Source organism: Danio rerio, chromosome 21 (genome assembly GCF_052040795.2).
Source record: "Danio rerio strain M-AB ecotype USA chromosome 21, GRCz13ab, whole genome shotgun sequence".
Taxonomy (NCBI): domain Eukaryota; kingdom Metazoa; phylum Chordata; class Actinopteri; order Cypriniformes; family Danionidae; genus Danio; species Danio rerio.
The window spans coordinates 19686698-19708908 of NC_141041.1; the positions used below are offsets into that span (position 1 = coordinate 19686698).

The following is a 22211-nucleotide window of genomic DNA, read 5'->3' on the forward strand; positions in this document are numbered from 1 at the left end:
ATATATAACCTAACATGTCATAATGATGCATTGACTACCTCTGAAAATATTTCAATATGTGACTAAAGCTATTTGAGAAATAGTTGTCGCACAGGTAAGTTGTCTCAAGGGCTATATATCAGGGGCTATAAGGGCTTGCATCAAACATCAAATTACGCACTGCAGTGGTTTGGGATTTAAATTTTAAAAACCTTATTCATTTTAGATTTACCCACACACACTGAATTATTAAAACAACACATGTAATGTAATAACAAATGGTTTTAAACATTTGTGAGTTTCTGATGTTGAACACAAAAGTGGATATTTTGAAGAATGTTTGCTGCCCCCCTTGATTTCCATAATAAGAAAAAGATACTGTAAGGATGGTCTCTCCATAATATCAGACCCCAAGAACTGCTGTGGTATTCCAGGAGAGTTGTCATGCATTAAAACAATAAACTTTCTAATATAAGAAAAAGATCAGCTATAGGAAACCAGTACTCAACTGTCTCGGTCATGCATCCTGAGTCCCTCTCTCTGCCCTCGACTTTACCTTCTCCACCAGAGCCGCTCACTCACATTCCACACAGAATGTACAAGTTTTTAATATGGCGTATCTTGTGGATCTTCATGTTTAGTATCATTTTCACTCTCTATGGGACTAATTATGAGATCACTTCCAAAAAAAATCACCACTATTTATTTCTACAGTATTTAAGACTAAAATTATTTTCCATAATTTGTTTTGTACATCTGACCTTTGTTTTAATTTGTTGTCATTTACTGATGTCATTTACTTAAGTTAAGAAATCCCAATTTTGATTGAAAAGATCAGAAACAAAAATAATGTTTTTTGAACCATTAATTCCCCAAAAAGATGTATTACTTATCTTAATGTCAGTATTATTCCAAACATTAAAATGTTTTGTGGTGTGATAAATTATGGTTGTAAATCAGTTTCCAGGCTAATAGAGCTTGTTGGTGGAATTTAGCTAATTTAATAGATAATTTCCAGTGGAGTATTTTCATTTTATTAAAAAAGAAAGGCTACTAATCTTGTTAAATATATTGTTAGGAGTAAAATACCACAGAGAGTCACAATTATAAACATGAGATGGGCGTGGACTAGGGGTAAACGTGACGTCCATATTGGGTGTGGGTCACTGATCAATGACGTGTTTAGGTATTTAAATTCTCCTCAAGTGAGTTAACAAATTTTTCTGAATTCTGATTATTAGTTAGTTGTAAAATAACAAAAACCTCGTATAAACCTAATAAAAGGTCCAGTTACCATAAACTCGAGAGGACCTCTGTTCTGTGCCAAACACTTTGTCGGCATCAAAAACACAGGACATGTTTAGATTCAAGGATCTGTGTAGCTTCATTTAAACTAGCTTCCCGCGATAATTTGCTAAAGTCAGTTTGAATGATTTATATTGATGCATTTTATATCACGTTAGTCTTTTTAATGTGCAGTTCTGCTGTGTTCATCTGAAGCGTGTCCTTCCTGACACTTGTTTTGGTTTGGCCATCAACAGGGGACGCTTGCGCGCTGCAAATACAGCTCTCAAACCACTGAAGTGTCTATACGCTTCATAAAGAACTTGCAGCTTTAGCCTACTGAACAATCATCCGGACACAATGTTTGTGCATTCTCAAAGTATTTTATTGACATCCTATAACTAATTTTACTTAGTTTAACCAAATTTACGCAAACTTATAAGTCAAACACCACGCCAGTGTTTCAATTTTACTCGTTTTAATAGATTTCCCCCAAAACAATACGTAAACATTGTGTAGAGTGTTGTGAAACTGTTAAAAGTTCATTTAGGGACTTTTTTTTACGTTACAAAAGTCATATTTGTTGGTCATGTCCACTTGAAAGTGAAGAGCATTGACAGGCGAGTGAGGCAACATAAAGCGCACATGTATTTCATTTGCAGAGGATTACGCTCGTGACATCTAATCGTTCAGGCTCAGATGGACGTGAGGTCCACAAACAGCAGCACGTGAAGTGGGACAGCGCTTAGTCTGTACTTTAACACGTTATGTAGTTTATTTAACCTTTAGCAGTAATTTAATTTGAGCCTTGTGTCTACCAGGACATTTGTCTTTACTTTACATGACATGTAAGGACACCATGGTCACTTTTCTTGATTTGGAAATTAATTTCAAAGCTCACATCATTTCTCTCATAAAAATGCATTAGAGGAATAAAATAGTTTAAGCTGCAGTTTGGACTGATTTGTACAGACGAGCACAATGTTGCTGATGATTATCATGCTGTGCCTATCCAGTGCAGAAGGTAAGACATTCTTTTTTTATTTTGTTTTTTTTAATTTATTTGGCTTTTTAAAATGTAATTTCATATAATAACCTGCATAAAACTGTCCAGGTGGAGATGGACTTTTTGTGGCCACAATTGAAAGTCATGTCTGTGAGGGAATGAGCTGAAAGACCTCTAAAAGTTTGCATTAATACAACTTATTTGCATATTAAAATTGTAACCTGTGCTGTGAACTTTATTGGATATAACTTTTGGTAAGTGCACTTAAGCTGAGCACATTAATATAAATGTTACTTTGGCTCCATATGGGTATTAATGTTGCTTTGCATAAAAAATAAATTAGATTTAATTGCAATTTACTTATATAATTAACTGCGGAATGCAAATAGCTGCTTGGTTATTACTGTAAGTGGATTATTTAATAGAGGAATTAAAACTTTATCGCATGTGTTTTGAAGTCTGCGCCATGGCTTTTAATAGTGAAACTGTGAGGAGGGAATTTTGCTCGAATTGTCTTCATTCACGTTGAATAAAACCCTACTTGGAAGGCTCATAATTTGAACTTGATATGCTCTGGAATTTTAGTAATGCCAAAAGCAGCAATGTTGAAATTAGAGAGTCTGACAAATAGGCTTGTCATCACTGCAGAGGCTCAGTCCTAGTTTGAGCTGTGCAAACTCAGTCACGTTTGGCCTAATGTTCTTAGACACTGCACTGACACTAGTCCATTTTCCCCCTCAGGCTCAGCCATTAACCTACTTTGAAACATCACTTTCACATATGAGATTCAAACATATTGTTTATCTTTTTATTTCGGCAAAAGTCAATAGGAGGCCAGTTGAATGATTTACCACATGGATTAGTGTCCTCTAGAACAGTGGTTCCCAAAGTGGGGGTCACTTGGTGATCTCCAAAAATCGAATTAATTTAATTAAACTAGTGAAATTAACCTACAGAAGAAATATAAAATAGTTACATAAAAAGCCATCAGCCTTTAGTTTTTTTGCGACCCCTGGGGTGATTACGTTAAATTAAAGACACAGCAATAGTGTCAGATGCAGCAGATTGATGTTATGGCTTCAGGTTAAACTTTCTGACACTTTTACAGCACTCGCGTATATTAAAAATAAATTCAGGCCATAACTAAACATGGTGGATGGTCTCCGAGTGGCATTCTCTAAAATTAAAGGATCAATAGACTTGGGCCTAATGGTATGTGTGCACTGTTGTGTGCAAGCTTTATATATTTATTACCACCTCAGAGGATATTGAGGGTTGCGAGTCGCTGGCAATGTTATTTTGGGGGTTGCGAATTGAAAAGTTTGGGAACCCCTGTTCTGGAAAGTCAAACTGATTACTTTAATGTAAGTTTACGGTACTTTGAAATAATCCTAATACTTAATTGAAAACAGGCGTTGAATTGATACAGGATTCTGTATAAAAAAAAATCTTTAATTTTTTTCCATTCCTGTGGTTTAATTTTAAAAATGAATGTATTGTAATGCCTAAATGTCCCCTTTAAGCACTATAACATGTACTTATGGTTTTAAATTTTAGGTTGATCAACATTAAGTGTTGATGTAAGAGCTGTGCATGGGAACTTTTACATAAAAATAAATAGAAATGATTACAAATCATATGCATAAATTGAAACGTTAGCACTTCTATAAACACAAAAGTTATTGTACGCCACTTATTTTTATGTCTTCAAATAAATACTTTAGCTTTCCAAGTGCTGGGTTGCTGCTGAAAAGGCAGTCGCTGTGTAAAACGTTTGATGGATAAGTCAACAGTTTATTCTGCTGTGGCGACCCCTGATTAAATAAAGAGACAAAAGAAATTTAATGGAAATTTAAGGAAATTTAATGAATGAGTGAATAAATACTCATGTAAAAGCATGTACATACAATATTTTCTAGTTTATTTTTTTAGTAATAAAGTGTGTTCTCTTTCATAGCTTTCAGTCTTTGACTGAAACTCAATTTAAAAGGCACCTATTTTACCCCTTTTTTTAAGATTTAAGATGAGTCTTTTGTGTCTCCAGGATGTGTCTGTACAGTTTCAGCCCAAAAAACCCATCAGATTATTTATCATAGCTTTCAGATCATTGGAATATTTTGCTCTAAACACGATTATCTGTTTTTGTGGCCTGTACCTTTAATGCTAGTTCTCCCCGCCTACCGTTCCCACATACCTGTTAAAGTGTCTCAGTCTCTGGCTGCATCAGATAAACTGCCAGTGACAGACATGAAGGAAGCAGATCTCACGTAACGCTCTGAGAAATAATACAGTAAGGACTTTCCCAATGATTATTTGATGTATTTGTTGTGGAGTTAATTCAAGCCTTTCGATGAGTCACATACAATGTTGTTACGAAGTTCACATGCACACACACAGTGCTAGCGTTTAACTTTGCACTGTTTTTGCACGCAAATATGACAGGATCCACGTTAATATCCACTGCTGTATGGATATCCGTTATGTTTATTTACAAAATAAACCTGATTTAACATCCACAAACCGGGATTGAAGCGTTTTCTTTTATAATTGTACTGACATGCAGCTGCAGTGATAAAGACAGTTTAATCGCTGTAATTTATTACAAACATGCCCTGTTTAAAAATGTTTTAAACTTGTAAAACTCATTCTTGAACACATTTTATAATGATTGACGATCACAGAGAGCCAAACAGATATTTTAATTCCGGTTACTTTGTGCACATACTGTCTTGTTGATATGATTATACATGTTAGATATGGTAATACCCAGCTGTCAATCAAATCAGTAGGCGAGGAAACTGCACTCCTACCTTTGCGGTGGGCCTCAGAATGGAAGGGATTTGGATCCTATTTTAAATAAAAAAGAGACATTGTCTTTATATCACTCCAATATGACTGTGGACACGCTCTACCTAAACACAGTTCTGTCTTAACAGCTTCAAAAAGATGATTTTTACCATAGGTGCCATTTAAAGTTGTTTTTTCATCATAGAAAACCAATATAATGTACAATGCATTATTACATTATAATATATATTTAAATACTAACAAAAATAACCATGTTTTAATTAAATTGTTTCGCTGCACAGCACAGTGCATTGGATTTTTTTTTTCTTTGGAATAGCAATCATTTTCACATATCAATATGACACTCAGACCAGCATTTGACAAACTCCTCCAAAAACGCACAGCATGTCAAGATCAACCTTCAGCTTTTCAATGCTGCAATCAGAAGGCAGTGTAGCCCTTGCCGCCTGTCAGAAGGTAAAGGTTAAAGCATCTCTCCCAGATGAGTGATTTGACAAGATGCTTGTCTGGACACAGTACACCTGATCAGAGTGATGTTGACTATTTTTGCCTCCCCAATGCGTTGCTTTATTCCAAACCATCCAGCACCAATGGAAATGTGTTTTTTGGTGTTACTGAAGTAGCAAAAACATTTTGTGGGCTTGACATCTATGGAAATGTTTTCTGAAAAGATTATAGACCAGCACACTGGGGAGAGGTTCAAACAGTAATAGAATGATAGGTTTTTGCTGACAGGTTTAGACCAATCTCCTTTTTTTTGTACTCTGACTTTGAATGAGAAAGGAATGCCATAGCAAATGACTCTTCTGAAATACAACTCTGCAATATAGAAAGAGCAGTAGTGCTGAGATTTTGCAGTCTGGAACATAAAACCCCCCATTTTGATAGCATATTTACCAAGCATAATGTTGTGTGAAAGTAACCTTGCCTTTTCCGTGTTTTTGAATGAAAGCTTTCATTACGGGTTCTCATATAGAGGAGTCAATCACTAATGGCGGGATGCATCTCAGATTTGTTGGATAGAGTTAGGAACAGGAAAATATGCAAATAATAAAATGCAACTAAGCATTCAATCATGCATAATTAGAATTGGAAAATAGATATGCTTATTAACTTTCTAATGAGTAATTTTTTTCTAAAAGATTGCATATCCAATTAAACATGTTCATCTAAATTAAGCTAAACCTCAACAGGTTGTCTGATATACTTTAAATATGATGTCAATGCAGCAATTAACAGCATGGGAGGAGCTTACCAATGTTTTTGTGCAATGAATTATTGACTGGTAATAATAATAAACCATTCAATTACAGAATTGTATTTTATTTTTGGTTGAACTATTTTTATTATTATACATTTTAGCAGACATTCACTTGTAAATAATTTTTTTTTAAATATAAAAATTAAACTTACATTTTAACGATTAGACATGAAAAAAAAACCGTCATAAAAATAATAATTATACAAACAAAAAGTAATTCCCCCCATCCCCCACCCACCAGTGCTGTCCAGTTTTAAAAGTAGGTACTGTACTAAAGCAGGGGTGCTCAAACTTAGCCCTGGAGGGCCGGTGTCCTGCAAAGTTTAGTTTCAACCCCAATCAGACACACGTGGGCTAGCTGATCAAGCTCTTACTAGGCATTTCTAGAAACACCGATGCTGGTGTGTTGAGGCAAGTTGGAGCTAAAATCTGCAGGACACTGACCCTCCAGGACCAAGTTTGGACACCCCTGTACTAAAGGCATAGTAAACATATTAATCACAAGTTTGTTGAGAGGAAATAAAGGGGGACTCATTTTTTTTCAAATAACAAAACCTTGACTATTAGGGTAAATACATCCTCATGTACAGTAGAGGTGAATGAGGTGCAGAAAACCTGACTTAAACTTGCTCAGAGAAAAGCTGTTGTTATCAATCATTGTTTACTTCACTAAATCAGGTTAATGGTGAGGATTTGTGAAGAAATTTCATGCTCCCTTGTAAAAGTATTTTGTAGTATTTTCAAAATCCAATATTTTATTTTGATACATTTGTGGCTGCTGTATTTTGTAGTTTAGTTTAATACACTAAAAATTGAAGTACTTTGTATTTTATCTTAAAATACAATTCAATGTATTTTTTCCCATCCCTGATGGTACTACCATCTCTAAGACATCTTTTCAGAAATGAGTCCAGATACATGGGTAACGCAGTTAGAAATGTTAGACTTCATGAAATCTCTTATTTGAAGATATCTAAAGAAGTGATTCGAAGGACTACTGAATTTCTCACACAGCTGCTAAAATGTGCATTTTATTTTTGGTTCTGTTTCTCTACTTAATATCCAATCATGTCCCTGAAACAAAATCAGCCCTGATTTAGACATGCACTCTAGGGGCCACTAGAGTCATTTACTTGAAAATTCCATTAATATTTCATAAGTAGTACTTTTTGTTATACTAATATAATCCGATTAATTTTGTTTAAGGAATGAAGGTTGTGGAGTTGTCAGATGACCCAAGATCCATGTCCCCTTTTGCTGTTCTCCCAAGTGTGAACTATCAAATCATCAATGCAGACTACCTCCTCCTCAGAGAGACAAGTCAGGACGTAATGGACAACTCAAGCCTGCGGGCACAAAGACAACCTTTCATCCTGACTGGACTGAATGGCCAGCCAGCCATCAATGTCAGCTTTGGTTCCATGTCTTTGGAGCAGTCTATACCATTGCATATGATCCACACTGGCCCCAGGATCCGAGCGTTTATATTGGCCCGTCAGGTTCGATCATCTACGCCTGCCTTGTATGTGTTGTTTTATGCAACCGGCAATAGGGATGATACGAGCGAGGGGCCTATTCAAAATGTCCCAGGGCAGAACGAAGGAGGGTATATGTGTGTTACTCTATACGCCTTTTGGGAATCTAAAGAAATCCGGGATAGCTGCTCTATTTCGGCAGATGGAGGTTTCTGCTTGGTGCACCTAAGGCCCGAGCCATCATGGTTCAACCCTGCAGGAGGCAGGTCCAGTTGGGAACAGAGAGGTGATCAAAGAGGGAATGTTGCTGAACTTTATTACCAAATTAGACCCAGTCCCAGTGGTCAATGTGTCCCGCAAGAAAGCAAGATAAGAAGGGGTCCACAACATGGTGAGCTAGGACGGCAGGTGTATGGAACCTCCATGAAGAAGATTGGGACTGTAAACCTACTGCGATCACCTCCAGGAAACCCCACATTTATGCGTTTGCGCCTTGGAGGAGCTGTGATCATCCAGACGTCCTCAAAACCACTGAAGACCACAGACACTGCCACTTTCTATGTGTTCCTATCAAGCACATCACCAGTGGAACATTTCATTCTGAGGTAGGTTGAATTAATCTTTTTTTTTATGTGTCATTTTTTAAATGGACGTTTTTTTCCTAAAATATTGTACCCACCAAGGTTATGATAGTTTTGGATGTTTAAATGAGTTTTATTTTGATACTATTTTAATGTCTTCGGTTAGGTTTAGATTGATTCGTTTAATGGCTTTGTAAGTTTTAGTTTAGTTTTTTATTTTGTGAAAACATTTCTATTTTCGACCCTGACACTGAAAGAATTGGTCATGCTTTTGTCACATCTCGATTAGATTTCTGTAATTCACTTTTTGGGGGTCTACTAGCTACAGTACTTCTCTTAAAACATTACAGCACATTTAAAACTCAGCTGCACTCGTGCTGACACACACAATGCCACACTGTCACATACTTCAACAGCTTCACTGGCTACTGGGCAAGCCACAAAATGATTTTAAAACCCTGATTTTAGCATATAAAACGCTTCATGGTTCTGCTTCTGGTTACATCTGTCATTTGGTGACTGTTTCTTCTTCTTCTCGCTGTTTATGTTCTGCATCGGGTTGCAGACTCAACAATATGGGAGGTAGGGCAATTGTGGCATCTAAATTATGAAATGCTTTACCGACAACCATTAGGAATGCCAGTTCCCTGTACTGTTTTAAGAAGTATTGCTTTTTGCTATTGCTATTTTTTAGTATTGCTTTTAATCTATGAGGACTTCTGTCATTTTTTACCATTAGGTATTTTATGTTTTTTTTTATTGTTGAAAAGCGCATTACAAATAAAATGTATTATTATTATTATTATTATTATTTTTTTTTGTTATTGTTATTGTTATTATATATATATATATATATATATATATATATATATATATATATATATATATATATATATATATATATATATATATATATATATATATATATTTTTTTTTTGTATAATATATATTTTGTATATTTAGTTTAAGTTTACAGAACACGTCCTGTGTCAACCAGGGCAAAGTTCATCTTAGTAATAAAAATAAAATAATTGTTTAAACAGACACTGAATCCATTACCATTTAGATGCAATTAATAAAAGTAAAACATATTAAGCATTCTGACAATCTTTTTATATTAAAGATCATACTGCACTTTATATGTAGTTAAACATGGTAGTTGACATTTTTTGGCAAAAGTAGAAAAGTTAGAATATTATTTTATATTTATATTTATATTTTTGTATTTGTATTTGTACTTGAGAGAGTTCCGGTTACGCCACTAAGAGGATGACAGCCTAATTTTCTAGAACCCTGACGGTTTTGTAAGATAACCCTTAAAAATTAGATTTTGTAAAATCTTGGGAATATTGAAAGCAACAATGGAGAAAGGGGCCTTCACGAGGAGTAAGACAATAACATGTGTGGTAGAAAATGAGCCTGAAACCAGCAAGATAATAGAAGCTGCTCTCCGACATCAGCTCATGGTCAGTCTGCGGTGCATTCTTAATGAACTTCGTGAGTTCAGACATGATAATATGGAACAGTTTTACGAAATAAAAAAGGAATTAAAAAGAACAAATGGTTGGAGGAAGAATCAGAGGAAAGAATCGACAAAACTGAGACTGTGATGCTAGTCAAACGCCTGACACAGCGCCAAGCTATCCTGGAAGCCTGAGTGGTCGACCAGGACGAAAGTGAGACCCATAGAGACGATTTAAGAATCTAAGGTATACCTAAAGATAAAAAAGGCACAAATATGATTGAGTTTTTGAACAACTTTCTGAAAAATGCATTGGGATCAGTATTTGTTATTTGGGAGAGGTAATGTTAAGGTGTTTACTGTATAGACCATTTTATTGTGGTCACGTCATTGGCCTATGAACATTTCCTGTTTCTATCAAACTATACTGTAACAAAAGGCAATTCAACATTAACAATGTTAAAACAGCGATCATAACAATTTTTATCAATATTAGGCTTTCTTATTCTCGGAAGCTATACTGTAGGAATTAAAAAATGTAAAACAGGAAACACATTGGGACCATTGTTTTTGTTTACATCCCTCAAAATGGTCTATATTGGTTATGAAGGGTTAGGCTGGGTAGTAAACAACAAAAATAAGATTAAAAGTTACCCTAAAGTTATTACATTTAATGTTATTGGGATTTTAAACCGAGCTAAGAGAAGTCAAATATTGATGAATGAAAAGGGAAAATGCAGAGATTGTGCTATTGCAAGAGACACGTCTCACACCAGTGCAACATGAGAAGTTAAAGAGAATGGCATTCTGCAAGGTGTATTATTTTTCTTGTAAGTTAGACCATCGAAGGGGAGTAGTAATTTAAATATCACAAAAAATATAATTTAAGTATCTATCAGAAATTTCAGACAAGGAAGGGAGATATATAACAGTTACAGGGTAAATAGATGATATTATTATAACTGTATGTAATGTCTATAAATTTGCACTTGACTGATGAGTTTGTCTGTAAAAGCACATCGACAGGTGTTTCTCTAAACAGCCGCAGGTCAGATTTTCCACCACAGAATGAGTGCTTATTAATTCTGAAAATTATCATTTATTTTTGTTTATTATTATTTTATTTCAGTTAGTTTTATGTTGACTTTTTTTTAGTTTCATTTAGTTTTTGTTTTTTTTTAATTTATTGTGAATTAACTTTTATTTCAGTTTTCTTTTTTTTTTTTTAAGGTTTTAGTCTTATTTTTATTATTCATTCACTACAATACAGTGCATCAAAATGATTAAATTAGGAAATAAATGAGGAATTAAATGAATTTAATCCATTTTGGAATACGCCTGTAACATAAAAAAAAAAAAGTGGAAAAAGTGAAGCGCTATGAATACTTTCCGGATGCACTGTAACCTTGGTACTAACTTTCATATGGTTAAAATATTGACTTTCTTCTGTAGAGCACAAATAAAGACATTTTAAAGTACTAGTTTTGCCTGTGGGAGTTTGTGGGGTCTAAAACATTTTTTAATGAAAGAGGATACATGCGTTTTAAATAAAGAAGTTTGCTTTGCTACAAAGTATGGCATAGTCTGGTATATCTAACCTGGCATTCTGGCTATAATCATTTCTCGTAATGCAATGTTGATAAACTGGATTAACTCTGTTCAGGATTATATAGTTTTCTCAGAAGGCACAACAAATATTTTTTTCCTGGAAGGGACTTTTGGTCAGGCCGAAAAAAATGAAGAGGAGGTGCGTTGTGGATTGAGATAGCGGCGTCCCATTTGGAAGGGTGGCACAGAGCCAACAGATGTGTCAAATGCCCTAGAAGCCTAGTGCGAATTTAACAAGTATGCCACATTACAGTCATGCCACTTCAGAGCAGAGAGAACGTAACAGTCCCACTCAGTATACAGATTACCAAAATGTAATAACCTTGTGCCGGCTCAATTCACTTTTCCAACTGGAGGAGTTTCAAAGGCACTCTTCCATAAATGGCAAAATAATGGGGAAATTATTTGGCAGCGTTCATTTCTTAACACTGCATTGTTTGTGCGGCTTCTCTCCCCATAAATAATGCATCAACTTAATGGAGCAAGAAAACAAATACCTAATAACTACTTGAGTCCTTTGGGCAGAAGTGAACATATTACAGCTATCGTACAAAAACACACAGTGCAATCTGTTTTTCTAAGTCTGAACCCACAGCAACAGAGAAAGAACACATGAATGAGTCAAATTGCTTTTATAGCCATGTTTTGGACCAAAGGTATTGTTCTTTCCTGTATTGCGGAAGCTGTTGTTTTACTTTGAAGTTTGTTCTCGTTTGTTTTCAAGGCAAATGAAAATTGGCGGGGAAAATGTCCTCCGGAGCTGATGAGATAAATTGTATCCTGACCCATATTGTGAGCCAATCGTTAAATCCCAGAGTAATTAGTTTTTGGAGATTTTTGTCTGTTCCCAGAAGCGAGTATCTCTTTTTTTTTTTTTTGACTGTATGGCTGGACGGAGCTGAGACTTTGATTTGTGCTGATTATTTTGTGAAGTTGAAAAACCTAGCTTCTGACCTGAGATGTACATTTGACCGGCAGCTGAGCCCCATATACCACCTGAGCCCCCAATATCCACACTGCCCTTCGCTCGGCTCTGATAGGGTATACTTTGCCCTCGGCCCTGGCTCAAATGGACATTCGCTTTCAGCGTTAGCAGTAAAGTGAGGTGAAGGCTGGTATCCTGAAGAGATTGATTTTATCCAGGGAAAAATCTCTGCCCCACTTCACTACTCTCTCTAAGATTGAGTCCAGACCCCTGAGGTTATGATAGATAATCCACACGCTGATTGAAAATTAGTGAAGTCTTTAACCCTTCAGAGGTGTGCTCTCTTTTCACCAGAAAGTTTTTTCAACTGGAGGATGTCTGGATGACTGAGACAAACTCGGATACCTGCCAGACATATCAAGTTATGAAGTGCCTATGAACTAAACTATGATTTACACCATTTTTATAATATTTATATGTAATTTATATTTATAATTATATTTAGTTTGATTAAATACAAAATATTTTTACATAGCATGCATTCTGTGATAGTATGTAAAAATAAAAACTAAATCAATATAAATCTTATAAAAATACTTGCATAAATACTAAAATTATATTATATTATATTATATTATATTATATTATATTATATTATATTATATTATATTATATTATATTATATTATATTATATTATATTATATTATATTATATTATATTATTGTAACCCACCGGTCCTACTGCACCCAACCCAGTCTGAGTTGGGATCAAACCAGTGATTCATTATATGGGAGTCGATTGCTCTAACAAGGAGGCTAATGATCATGGCCTCTAGCGTCTGTCGCGAGAGCACCTCTTGAGGTCAAAGGAGTGAGGTTCACCTGCAAATGAATATTGTAAATTATAAACTAAAATTTGATTATTTATATATAAATAAATTAATTATTTGATTAAATAAATAAGTTATACAGATGTGGCTACTGAGAATGTGCGAATAAATAAACGTGTCCACATGCATTGCTGCTGTACAGCACAAGATGGTCTAGCACTTCGCTAGCTGGCTTATATTATATTATATTATATTATATTATATTATATTATATTATATTATATTATATTATATTATATTATATTATATTATATTATATTATATTATATTATAATATATTATATTATTATTAAACATGTAATCAGTAAAAAAAATACAATTGTTTTACTTAATGATTTCTGTTCTGCCTCACAAATTATTCATGTAGATCTTTAGTGAGGAATATTTAGTTGTGTTTATTTATTTATTTTTTTCATTTTTGAATAGACAAACTGGTGAACATGATGACAAATTATATATATATATATATATATATATATATATATATATATATATATATATATATATATATATATATATATATATATATATAAAAAATTATATATATATATATATATATATATATATATATATATATATATATATATATATATAATATTAGTATAATAATACAATTATGATGATGATAATCATTATTATTATTATCTTTTTCATGTTTTTTTATTTTTACATTTAATAGGGTATATGCAGAACTATGCAGAAGGACTTTTAATTTTGCAGGAACCTGGGTCAAGCGCTTTCGGTGAACTGAATTTGTTTTAAAAAAACTACAGCATTTAAGGTCTGTTTTCGTTAAAAATCAACAATCTGCACTGCCTGATTGATATACGATAGAAAGTGAGCCTTGGATTGTACACTAAGCACTGCATTAAATTCAATTTTCACACGCCATGTCTTTAAAAAATTATTTATTTTAACATTTATTTTACCCCAGTATTTTTAATGGTGTTTCTGCGCTCACCTGCTGACCATGACGAAATTGTGTATGTAAACAGATTTTTATCTCGTTTTACGCTTAAACAACAGAATAAATGCTTATGTCTATTTAACTGATTGTATTTTAATTACATTACAACATCAATGCTGTAGAAGGAACCTTAAGTTTATAAAAAAAAAAAGTCACATTAACCGTTCACCGGAAGTTTATTGTTGTGAGAAGAAAAACTAGCTGTGCATATACCCTATCTGATAGATTCTAATTATCAGATCTTTAAAGTACATTTATGTGGACAGAAATTTTTTAACAGATGGCAAAACATAGTTTGAATAGACGCAATTTTTGAATAGATGCAATAAATTTAGATATTCTGAGCATTTTATTTCATATTTAAAAATATTTCTATTCTATTTTACTCCGTATATCCTGCAGTCAGCACCGTGCAGCCCCACATCAATACTCGTCTGTCTTTGATTTTGTGTCAGAGATTTATTCCATCAAGATCCTCATTATAGATTTGACTGAATTCTTTTGCCACTCATGCATACAGTGTTTCTTCCCCTGGCAGACCCAAACAGAACGCACACTCACAGACGCTTTCTCTCTCTCTCTTGCTTTCTCTTTGTATTGCAATTTCTTTTTTCCCCCACTGACTCTTATTTTCCTCCAAAGCTTTGTTTCTCTTCATTTCCCTGGAATTAAAAATGTTTGGATAATCCAACCGAGGGCGTCATTCTGTCTGTAAAAAAATTGCCCGTCTGCTCTGAAGATGATGACGATACAAAATGGGTCAAGAAGACAGACTCTGATCCCTCTCCCTTGAGTCCCAGCCTCTGATAGACGAGCTCTATTCCAGAGATCCACATGTGATGTGAAATGCTATCAGCGGCAATATCATGTATTCCTGCTCAACGGCAGATAAATCCATCCATCACGTGTGTTCAGGCATTATGCATTCTGGGAAATAATCATTTAAATGCACGGCTACATGTGTGCTTTAATGCACAGGCTCATTGTGCACGTCGCTAATGAATCATTTGCGATCCGCTGCATGACAATCTGTTGTTTTTGAGGCAGAGCTGAAGTGTGAAACGCCGAGAGAATGAGATGGATGAGTGCTTGAAGAAAGATAATGTGGTGTGTCACGACGCTGTCAGCCGTGCTCATTCCGCTTCCTCCACCGTGACCTGTTTCCTCTCCGGACACGCTTCCCAAGACGCCTGATTCTGCACATGTCTGGGAGAATTCACACATGGCATGATTCCATGCTTTCTGAGTCCCAATCAGTGGAGAGGAGGTAACGCGGTGGATAAAGCTGATAGATACAGAAAAGCAGCAGTTGGCGCTGTCTTTAAACTGAACGGTGAACATGTGGTTGCTTTGGCCCTAGCCAAAAGGAGACTAGGAGATTAAATTCTCCAGAGCGGCATACTCGCTGTATACACTTGATAAATACAACATTGTTACACGTCCAATCGCTCTTTCTGCAACAGAGATTGAGCCAAGATTTGAAAGCTGGCAAGTGAAACAGGGAAATGAGAGCCATGCCGTCTGACCTCAACCTGCGGTGGTTAGTAGGTCGTACGAACAGGATTTAGATGTCAATTAAAGCTTCTTCTACAGCCATTAATGAGTTTGCACATGTTGGTTTTTATATAAATCTGGCTATGAGTCAGGCTGAATGGGAAGGAATGTCAGCAGAGACGGACTTGAGATGTGTTTGTTGATTTTCTGTCTGTCTGAGGAGAGATGGATGTTTTCCACCTCAACCTTTAAATGCGCAGGTTGTCAACTTTAACACACATGCCCTGTAGTAAACAGTTAGTGCTGGACATGTTCATTGTATCAGGAATAGATGTTTACTGCATTCATTCATTCATTTTCTTTTCGGCTTTTACCCTTTATTAATAAGGGGTCACCACAGCGAATGAACCACCAACTTATTCAGCATATGTGTTTCTTCCAGCTTCAACCCAATACACTCTTACATTCACACACATACACTACGGACAATTTAGTTTATTCAATTCACCTATAGCGCATGTCTTTAGACTGTGGGGAAAACCTGAGCACTCGTGAAAACCCACAAGAACATGGGGAGAACATGCAAACTCCACACAGAAAATGCCAACTGACTTAGCCGGGGCTCGAACCAGCGACCTTCTTGCTGTAAGGCGATTGTGCTACCCACTGCTCCACCATGATGCCTGTTTACCACGTGTAAATGTTTATTTTTTTTGTGGTATTGGCAAAAACAGAGCTTATTGCTTAATTATTTACATCTTTAGTAACTTGTGTTTAGTCTACTTTAATTAATATAAACATTTTGATTAGAGTGTTGGCGTGGTGGCTCAGTGGTTAGCACTGTTGCTTCACAGCAAGAAGGTCACTGGTTCGCTGGGACAGTTGGCATTTCAGTATGGAGTTTACATGTTTTCCCTGTGTTTGTATGAGTTTTCTCTGGATGTTCCGATTTCCCACACACCCCAAAGACATGCGCTATAGGTTAACTGAATAAGCTAAATTGGCCGTAGTGCATGTGTATAAATGAGTGTGTATTGATGGTTCCCAGTACTGAGTTGCAACTTGAAGGGCATCAGCTGCATAAATTTTAGTATTCTAAACATGGGTTTCTATCAGGGTACGACGCCGCAAGTTGGCACCCAGTCACTACTCAAGACACTGTTCATATTTCTTACGTGCCACAGAGCGCCATCTGAAAAGTTTCATTTAAATTTAACATACAAAAGTGTGTGTCTGGTGTGCGATACTGTCAACTCTCATGTGTAGATTAGAATGAATTCCAGTCCAGCTTATTCAGGTCAAAAAACAGTGAAGGTTAATTCAGTATGTATGAAAAGCAACAATTCTAAAATAGAAGAAATGGCAGATGGTGTCAGTTCATATAAACTGTATAAACTGTAAGTGACCCTCATTGAAAATTGTTTAATTTACACAGAGCTTATTAAAATCCCCAAATCTCTCGAAATAAATTTTACATGACCTTAAAATATTGATACCAATTAGAATAGTTTGTTAAGATTCACAGTTTTAATTTTCATCTTTCGTTCATTTTCCTTCAGCTTAGTCTTTTATTTATCAGGGGTCCAGCTAAAACCCATTACTGGGAAACACCCAAATTACCTAAAGCACATGTCTTTGGACTGTGGGGGAAACCGGATCACCCGGAGAAAACCCAAACGAACACAGGGAGAACACAGAAATGCCAACTGGCCCAGCCAGGACTCAAACCAGTGGCCTTCTTGCTGTGGGCGGCAGTCCTAACCACTGAAACACCATGCAGCCTAAGCTTCATTAAACTTAGTATGTTTTGAACTCACAGAATGATCTCAGTAGGGTGCTGCGATGGTGCAGTGGGTAGCGCTGTCGCCTTACAGCAAGAAGGTTGCTGGGTCAGTTGGCATTTCTGTGTGGAGTTTGGATGTTCTCCCCGTGTTCGCGTGGCTTTCCTCTGGGTGCTCCTGTTTTCCCTTCAGTCCAAAAAACATGAGGTGCAGGTGATAGGGTAAGCTAAATTGTCTGTAGTCTATGTGTTTAAATGAGTGTTTGGGTGTTTTCCAGTGATGAATTGCAGTTGGAAGGGCATCAACTGCGTAAAACATATGCTGGATAAGTTGGCGGTTCATTCCACTGTGGTGACCCCTAATTAATAAAGGGACTAAGCTGAAAATTATTGAATAAATGAATAATTGTTAGAAATTGCATTTAAATATTCATTGAATGGAAACACAACTATTTCCAATATATTGAAATAAAATTCATCTAATATTGTGAAATAGTAATATATTTGCATAAAGTGTTTTACAAATGATTGAAGCCTTGTTGAGCATCTTGAGCAAACATGAATTTGTTATCTGCTTTTGCCTCTTGAAAGCTCTTGTCATTTTTATGTGTAATATGCTTGAGGCGCTCAGCAAGCAGACTGTGTGTGTCCACCTGATGCTGAGACCTTTCCACTGATGTCATCTGTTTGTTTGTGTGTTCTGTCTCAAAGAGCCACATCCAAAAAAGGCATGTCCTTCAGCACAGCCAGACCCAGCGATGCACACCAGTGGGACATCACTCTGGAACCTGGCAGAGGAAGTGACGCCCAAACCATCTCTGTGACCTGCCAGAAGAAAAGCACATTTGCTAGCAAAAGGCAAGCCCTCACTGCATCATTTTCATGGTTTTTAAAAACCACTGAACCACAAACTCTCCCTCTCTAACTAATATATTTAAAGGCCTTTCATTGCTAAAAAGCTTTTTCTGCCCTTGTGCATCACCAGATGTGGTCTGTTTCCACTGAAACGGAGAGAAATGAAATGACAGATTGCAAAATTTATTTTTTTTTATGAAAAAAAGCAACCTTCTAATTTCTTTCCCCCCTCATTGTTCAGGAACTAACAGATGTTCAAACAACCTGCTCACCTTTCACAGGACGTTTTTTTGAATGAAAATTAAAGACCAGATTTTTCTGTTTAAAAAGCTGCAGGTTAACCGCGTTTACCCCTCTACAGACACTTATTAAGCACAGACTTTAGAGAAAAGAGCTTGCCGTTTTAGGATTTCATGATTAATGTCACGAATCAATTCTATAATGCTAAGTGTTCATGTGAAAAGCCACTGAAAATAACTTCATAAAAATATGATATCTTTCCATCACCTCAGCTGCTGCTAACCACAAAAAACATACAACTCCTCTGCCATTATTAAGAAGAATGAGCTCTGAGTTCATATTACCTTTGTGCATCTCAGCAAAGAAGCGATTGGCTCGGTTTTCATATGAAGATTTTTTTAGTACTTTTGGATCCAATTCAAGTTCATCTCAAAAGCCGCCATCAACTTGTTAATAAGAGCCTCCACCTGGGTGTCGTATTTCTGTTCAGTTTGCTCTTCATGGGTATGAGGTGTCATTATTATTGTAGCTTATAGCATGCATTGCATGAACTATTCTATAGTTGCATAAATACAGTCTACACTATAGTACTATACATAGCTTAACTTGCATATACTTCTGTCACTCTTGTAGATCTCTGTATTGATGGTCAGTTACCACAGATTCAATCAAACTATATTTTTAGCTCTTAAAATATTTTATTTATTGTTTATTTATTGAAGCTTTTTGGCTTAAATTTAATAAAATTTAATATGCATATTTGTTGCTTAAAATATTTTTTTATTATTATAATTATGCTCCAAGTCTAGGGGAAAACAACTATGGGTATAATATATATATATAAAAACATGGTACCACTACTCTAAATAAATATCCAGTCTACTAGCCATCAACTGCTATACTGAGGGAGGTGGAATTTAAAAAACATAATTTTTTGGAGTACAAGTGATTATTTTTTTCTATTTCTTACACATCTGAGAACTGAATATCGATGACCTGGGGGTAACAATTGGAAGGTGTTTGATAAAGGATGTCTCATTATTGACAATCATGATAGCCTTATTAAGTACTCTTTCTTTGTATATACTATCAACACTCAATTGATTTATCATAGATAAAAAATAGCAATTTAAATGAGCATCTCTCCAGAGTGGCCACTGGCCAAAATAACAACAAAAAAGAATCTACAAAGTAAATAAACTAAATAACCTGTAATTCTTTAAAGAACAATACAGGAAGCTTACCTCCTTTCCTGAACAAGTCAAAAGTAATTAAAATACAGGTAAATAGACAGGCCACCCCTACAAGCTCAAACTCTCAAAAAGTTGCAAGCATACAAGGACATTTAAACAATTATAAAGCTCGGTTGTCGGCCAGAGGGGAGTGAAATCCAGGAGCTCTCTTCTCCCCGCAACAGTCACACTAAAAATGAGCTCATCAAACTCTGCCAGAAGTTCTGTTTTTATAACCCTCAGCGAACAGAAGCCAATGAGAAAATGGACCACATTACCATGGAGGCCTATGGGATAACAAAAAAAAGCAACATATGCAATTCACAACTAAATAATCAATAGATGATCCTATGATTCTTGGATAAAGATTTGTAAGCATTTATTTGAAATCTTTTTATAGCATTATAAAAGTTTTTACCATCACTTTTGATTAATTTATTGTGTCTTTATGAAATTGTAAAAAATATTTTTTGGCATTATCAAGTATTATTTTTGGCTTCCATGTAGAATCAAGTTGCCAAACCATTTGATATTTCCTGCCTCAAATATTTTGTTCAATTGGAAACCAGTATAGAAGCAAAAACTCCGATGCTATTTCAGTTGTCAACTGTGCCATATTAAAGGGATAGTTCACTCAAAAAAATGACAATTCTTTCATTATTTCAAATAACAATACATTTCAAATATTGGGTAGCCATTGAGTTCCATGGTATTTGTTTTTTATTCTATGGATGTCAGTGGGTATCAGTTTTTAACATTCTTCAAAATATCTCTTTTTTTGTTCAACTTATAACGGTTTGTAACTACTTGGGAAATTATGAAAATATTATTTGGCATTATCAAGTATACATTTTGGTTTAGATGTAGAATTAAGTTGCCAAACCATTTGATGTTCTGCCTCTACTTTTTTTAATTGGAAACCAGCACAGAAGCAAAAGCTATTTAAATTGTTAACAGTGCCATATTAAAGGGATAGTTTACTCAAAAATAATGACAATTCTATCATCATTTCAAATATTAATGTATTTAAAAAATATTGCACACTGGTTGCCATTGACCTCCATGATATTTGTTTTTTATTAAATGGATGTCAATGGTTACCAGTTTTTAACATTCTTCAAAATATCCAAGTTTGTGTTCAACTTATAAAGGTTTACTACTTAAGGTTTAACTATTTAAGCGTGAGTAATCGGTGTGTACATTTGTATTTTTTGGTGAACATTTTACTTTAAGATAGTGATTATGTTGTCTGACTGAATTTTTATAGATGTAAAATGTCTATGTTTCCCAGCGGCGACCCACTTATCTTTAATCATCCTCAGTGCATCAGTGTGTTAGACCAACTTAAAAAGCAGCACGTTCTGCAAGATTATAGCAGAGATCTTCAAGTTAACCAGTGGAGAGCTGAACGCAGACAATTCAAGCACTTAATACAAAATAGTAGTGGGACTTGACTCTTGCACTTGACATTTCACTCCCAATGCCTCAACAACTGACAAAAACACTGTGAGGTTGTATCATTTGCGGCAAGATAATATCGTGCAAATATTTAAGGAGTTTTGAATCAAGTATTTAAGGATTTGTCCTCTTTTGGAAAGCTTCTTTTCCCCCCCTATAAAACGGACTTGTTTTTCAAATGCTTTCAAAGCATCCTTTTCACACGAGTGCTATAGAAATGCATGAACTGCAATAAGTTTTGTGCCTTTCTGTTAGTTATATAAAAGCTCTTTTATCAAAGCAAATTCCACCTGAAAGATGCGTTGCGCTGAATCATGTTCTAGCATTGAACCCACTGATACACTCATTATAATGCTGAGTGTTTTAATGCTACTGAAGTGGATGAAGAGCTTCATCTTTCCTGGTGGCTGATTGTGCTTTCATTAAGATTCCACACGGTCCCTTTTAACTCGATACGCCTCTGTTGACCTAGAAAACGTATTACAGGCACTTGTTGCGGAGGTTGGGATGTGACTGTGTCCTGATGTTTTATTCACAGAGGTCTGCTGGAGGTTTTGCAGCTGGACTTTGAGACTGAGGAGCAGAGCGATCAGTTAGAGAGCCAGATGATCACGTGGAGGCTGGAGCTGCCTGGAAACATGATCCGGGATGAAGGGACCATGAGGATTTACACCATTCAGAGAGACTATGTGGGAATAGCACCCCTGATCACGGTTGGGAATGTTTGTTTGTTTTTCTATTTTGTGTTATCATATGGAAGTGATCTTTTTAAATTGATTGTTCTCACAAAAATACAGTTCTGTTATCAGTTGCTGACCCTCATGTTCTTTCAATGTTCAAATTGTTTGTTGGTTTGTGAAAAAAGTAGGAAAGTTTTTGCATGGAAATCTTCATACGAGTTCATAG

At 35.5% G+C, this 22211-nt stretch overlaps 1 protein-coding gene across 8 annotated transcripts in view; it reads left to right on the forward strand.

Annotated features, from left to right (window-relative positions):
• Window positions 1-1144: 1144 nt before the first annotated feature.
• si:dkey-1d7.3 overlaps window positions 1145-22211 on the forward strand; it is a 40666-nt gene continuing 19599 nt past the window's right edge. The window contains exons 1-5 of one of the 8 annotated variants that reach the window (XM_087301065.1): window positions 1145-1355; window positions 1521-2287; window positions 7545-8418; window positions 18232-18378; window positions 21844-22018. In XM_087301065.1, the coding sequence (XP_087157191.1) occupies window positions 2245-2287; window positions 7545-8418; window positions 18232-18378; window positions 21844-22018 (1239 nt within the window). In that variant the 5' untranslated portion in view covers window positions 1145-1355; window positions 1521-2244. Of the gene's footprint in view, window positions 2288-7544; window positions 8419-18231; window positions 18379-21843; window positions 22028-22211 lie in introns of all 8 variants that reach the window. The other 7 variants (XM_087301063.1, XM_087301064.1, XM_087301067.1 and 4 more) reach the window with 7 other exon arrangements.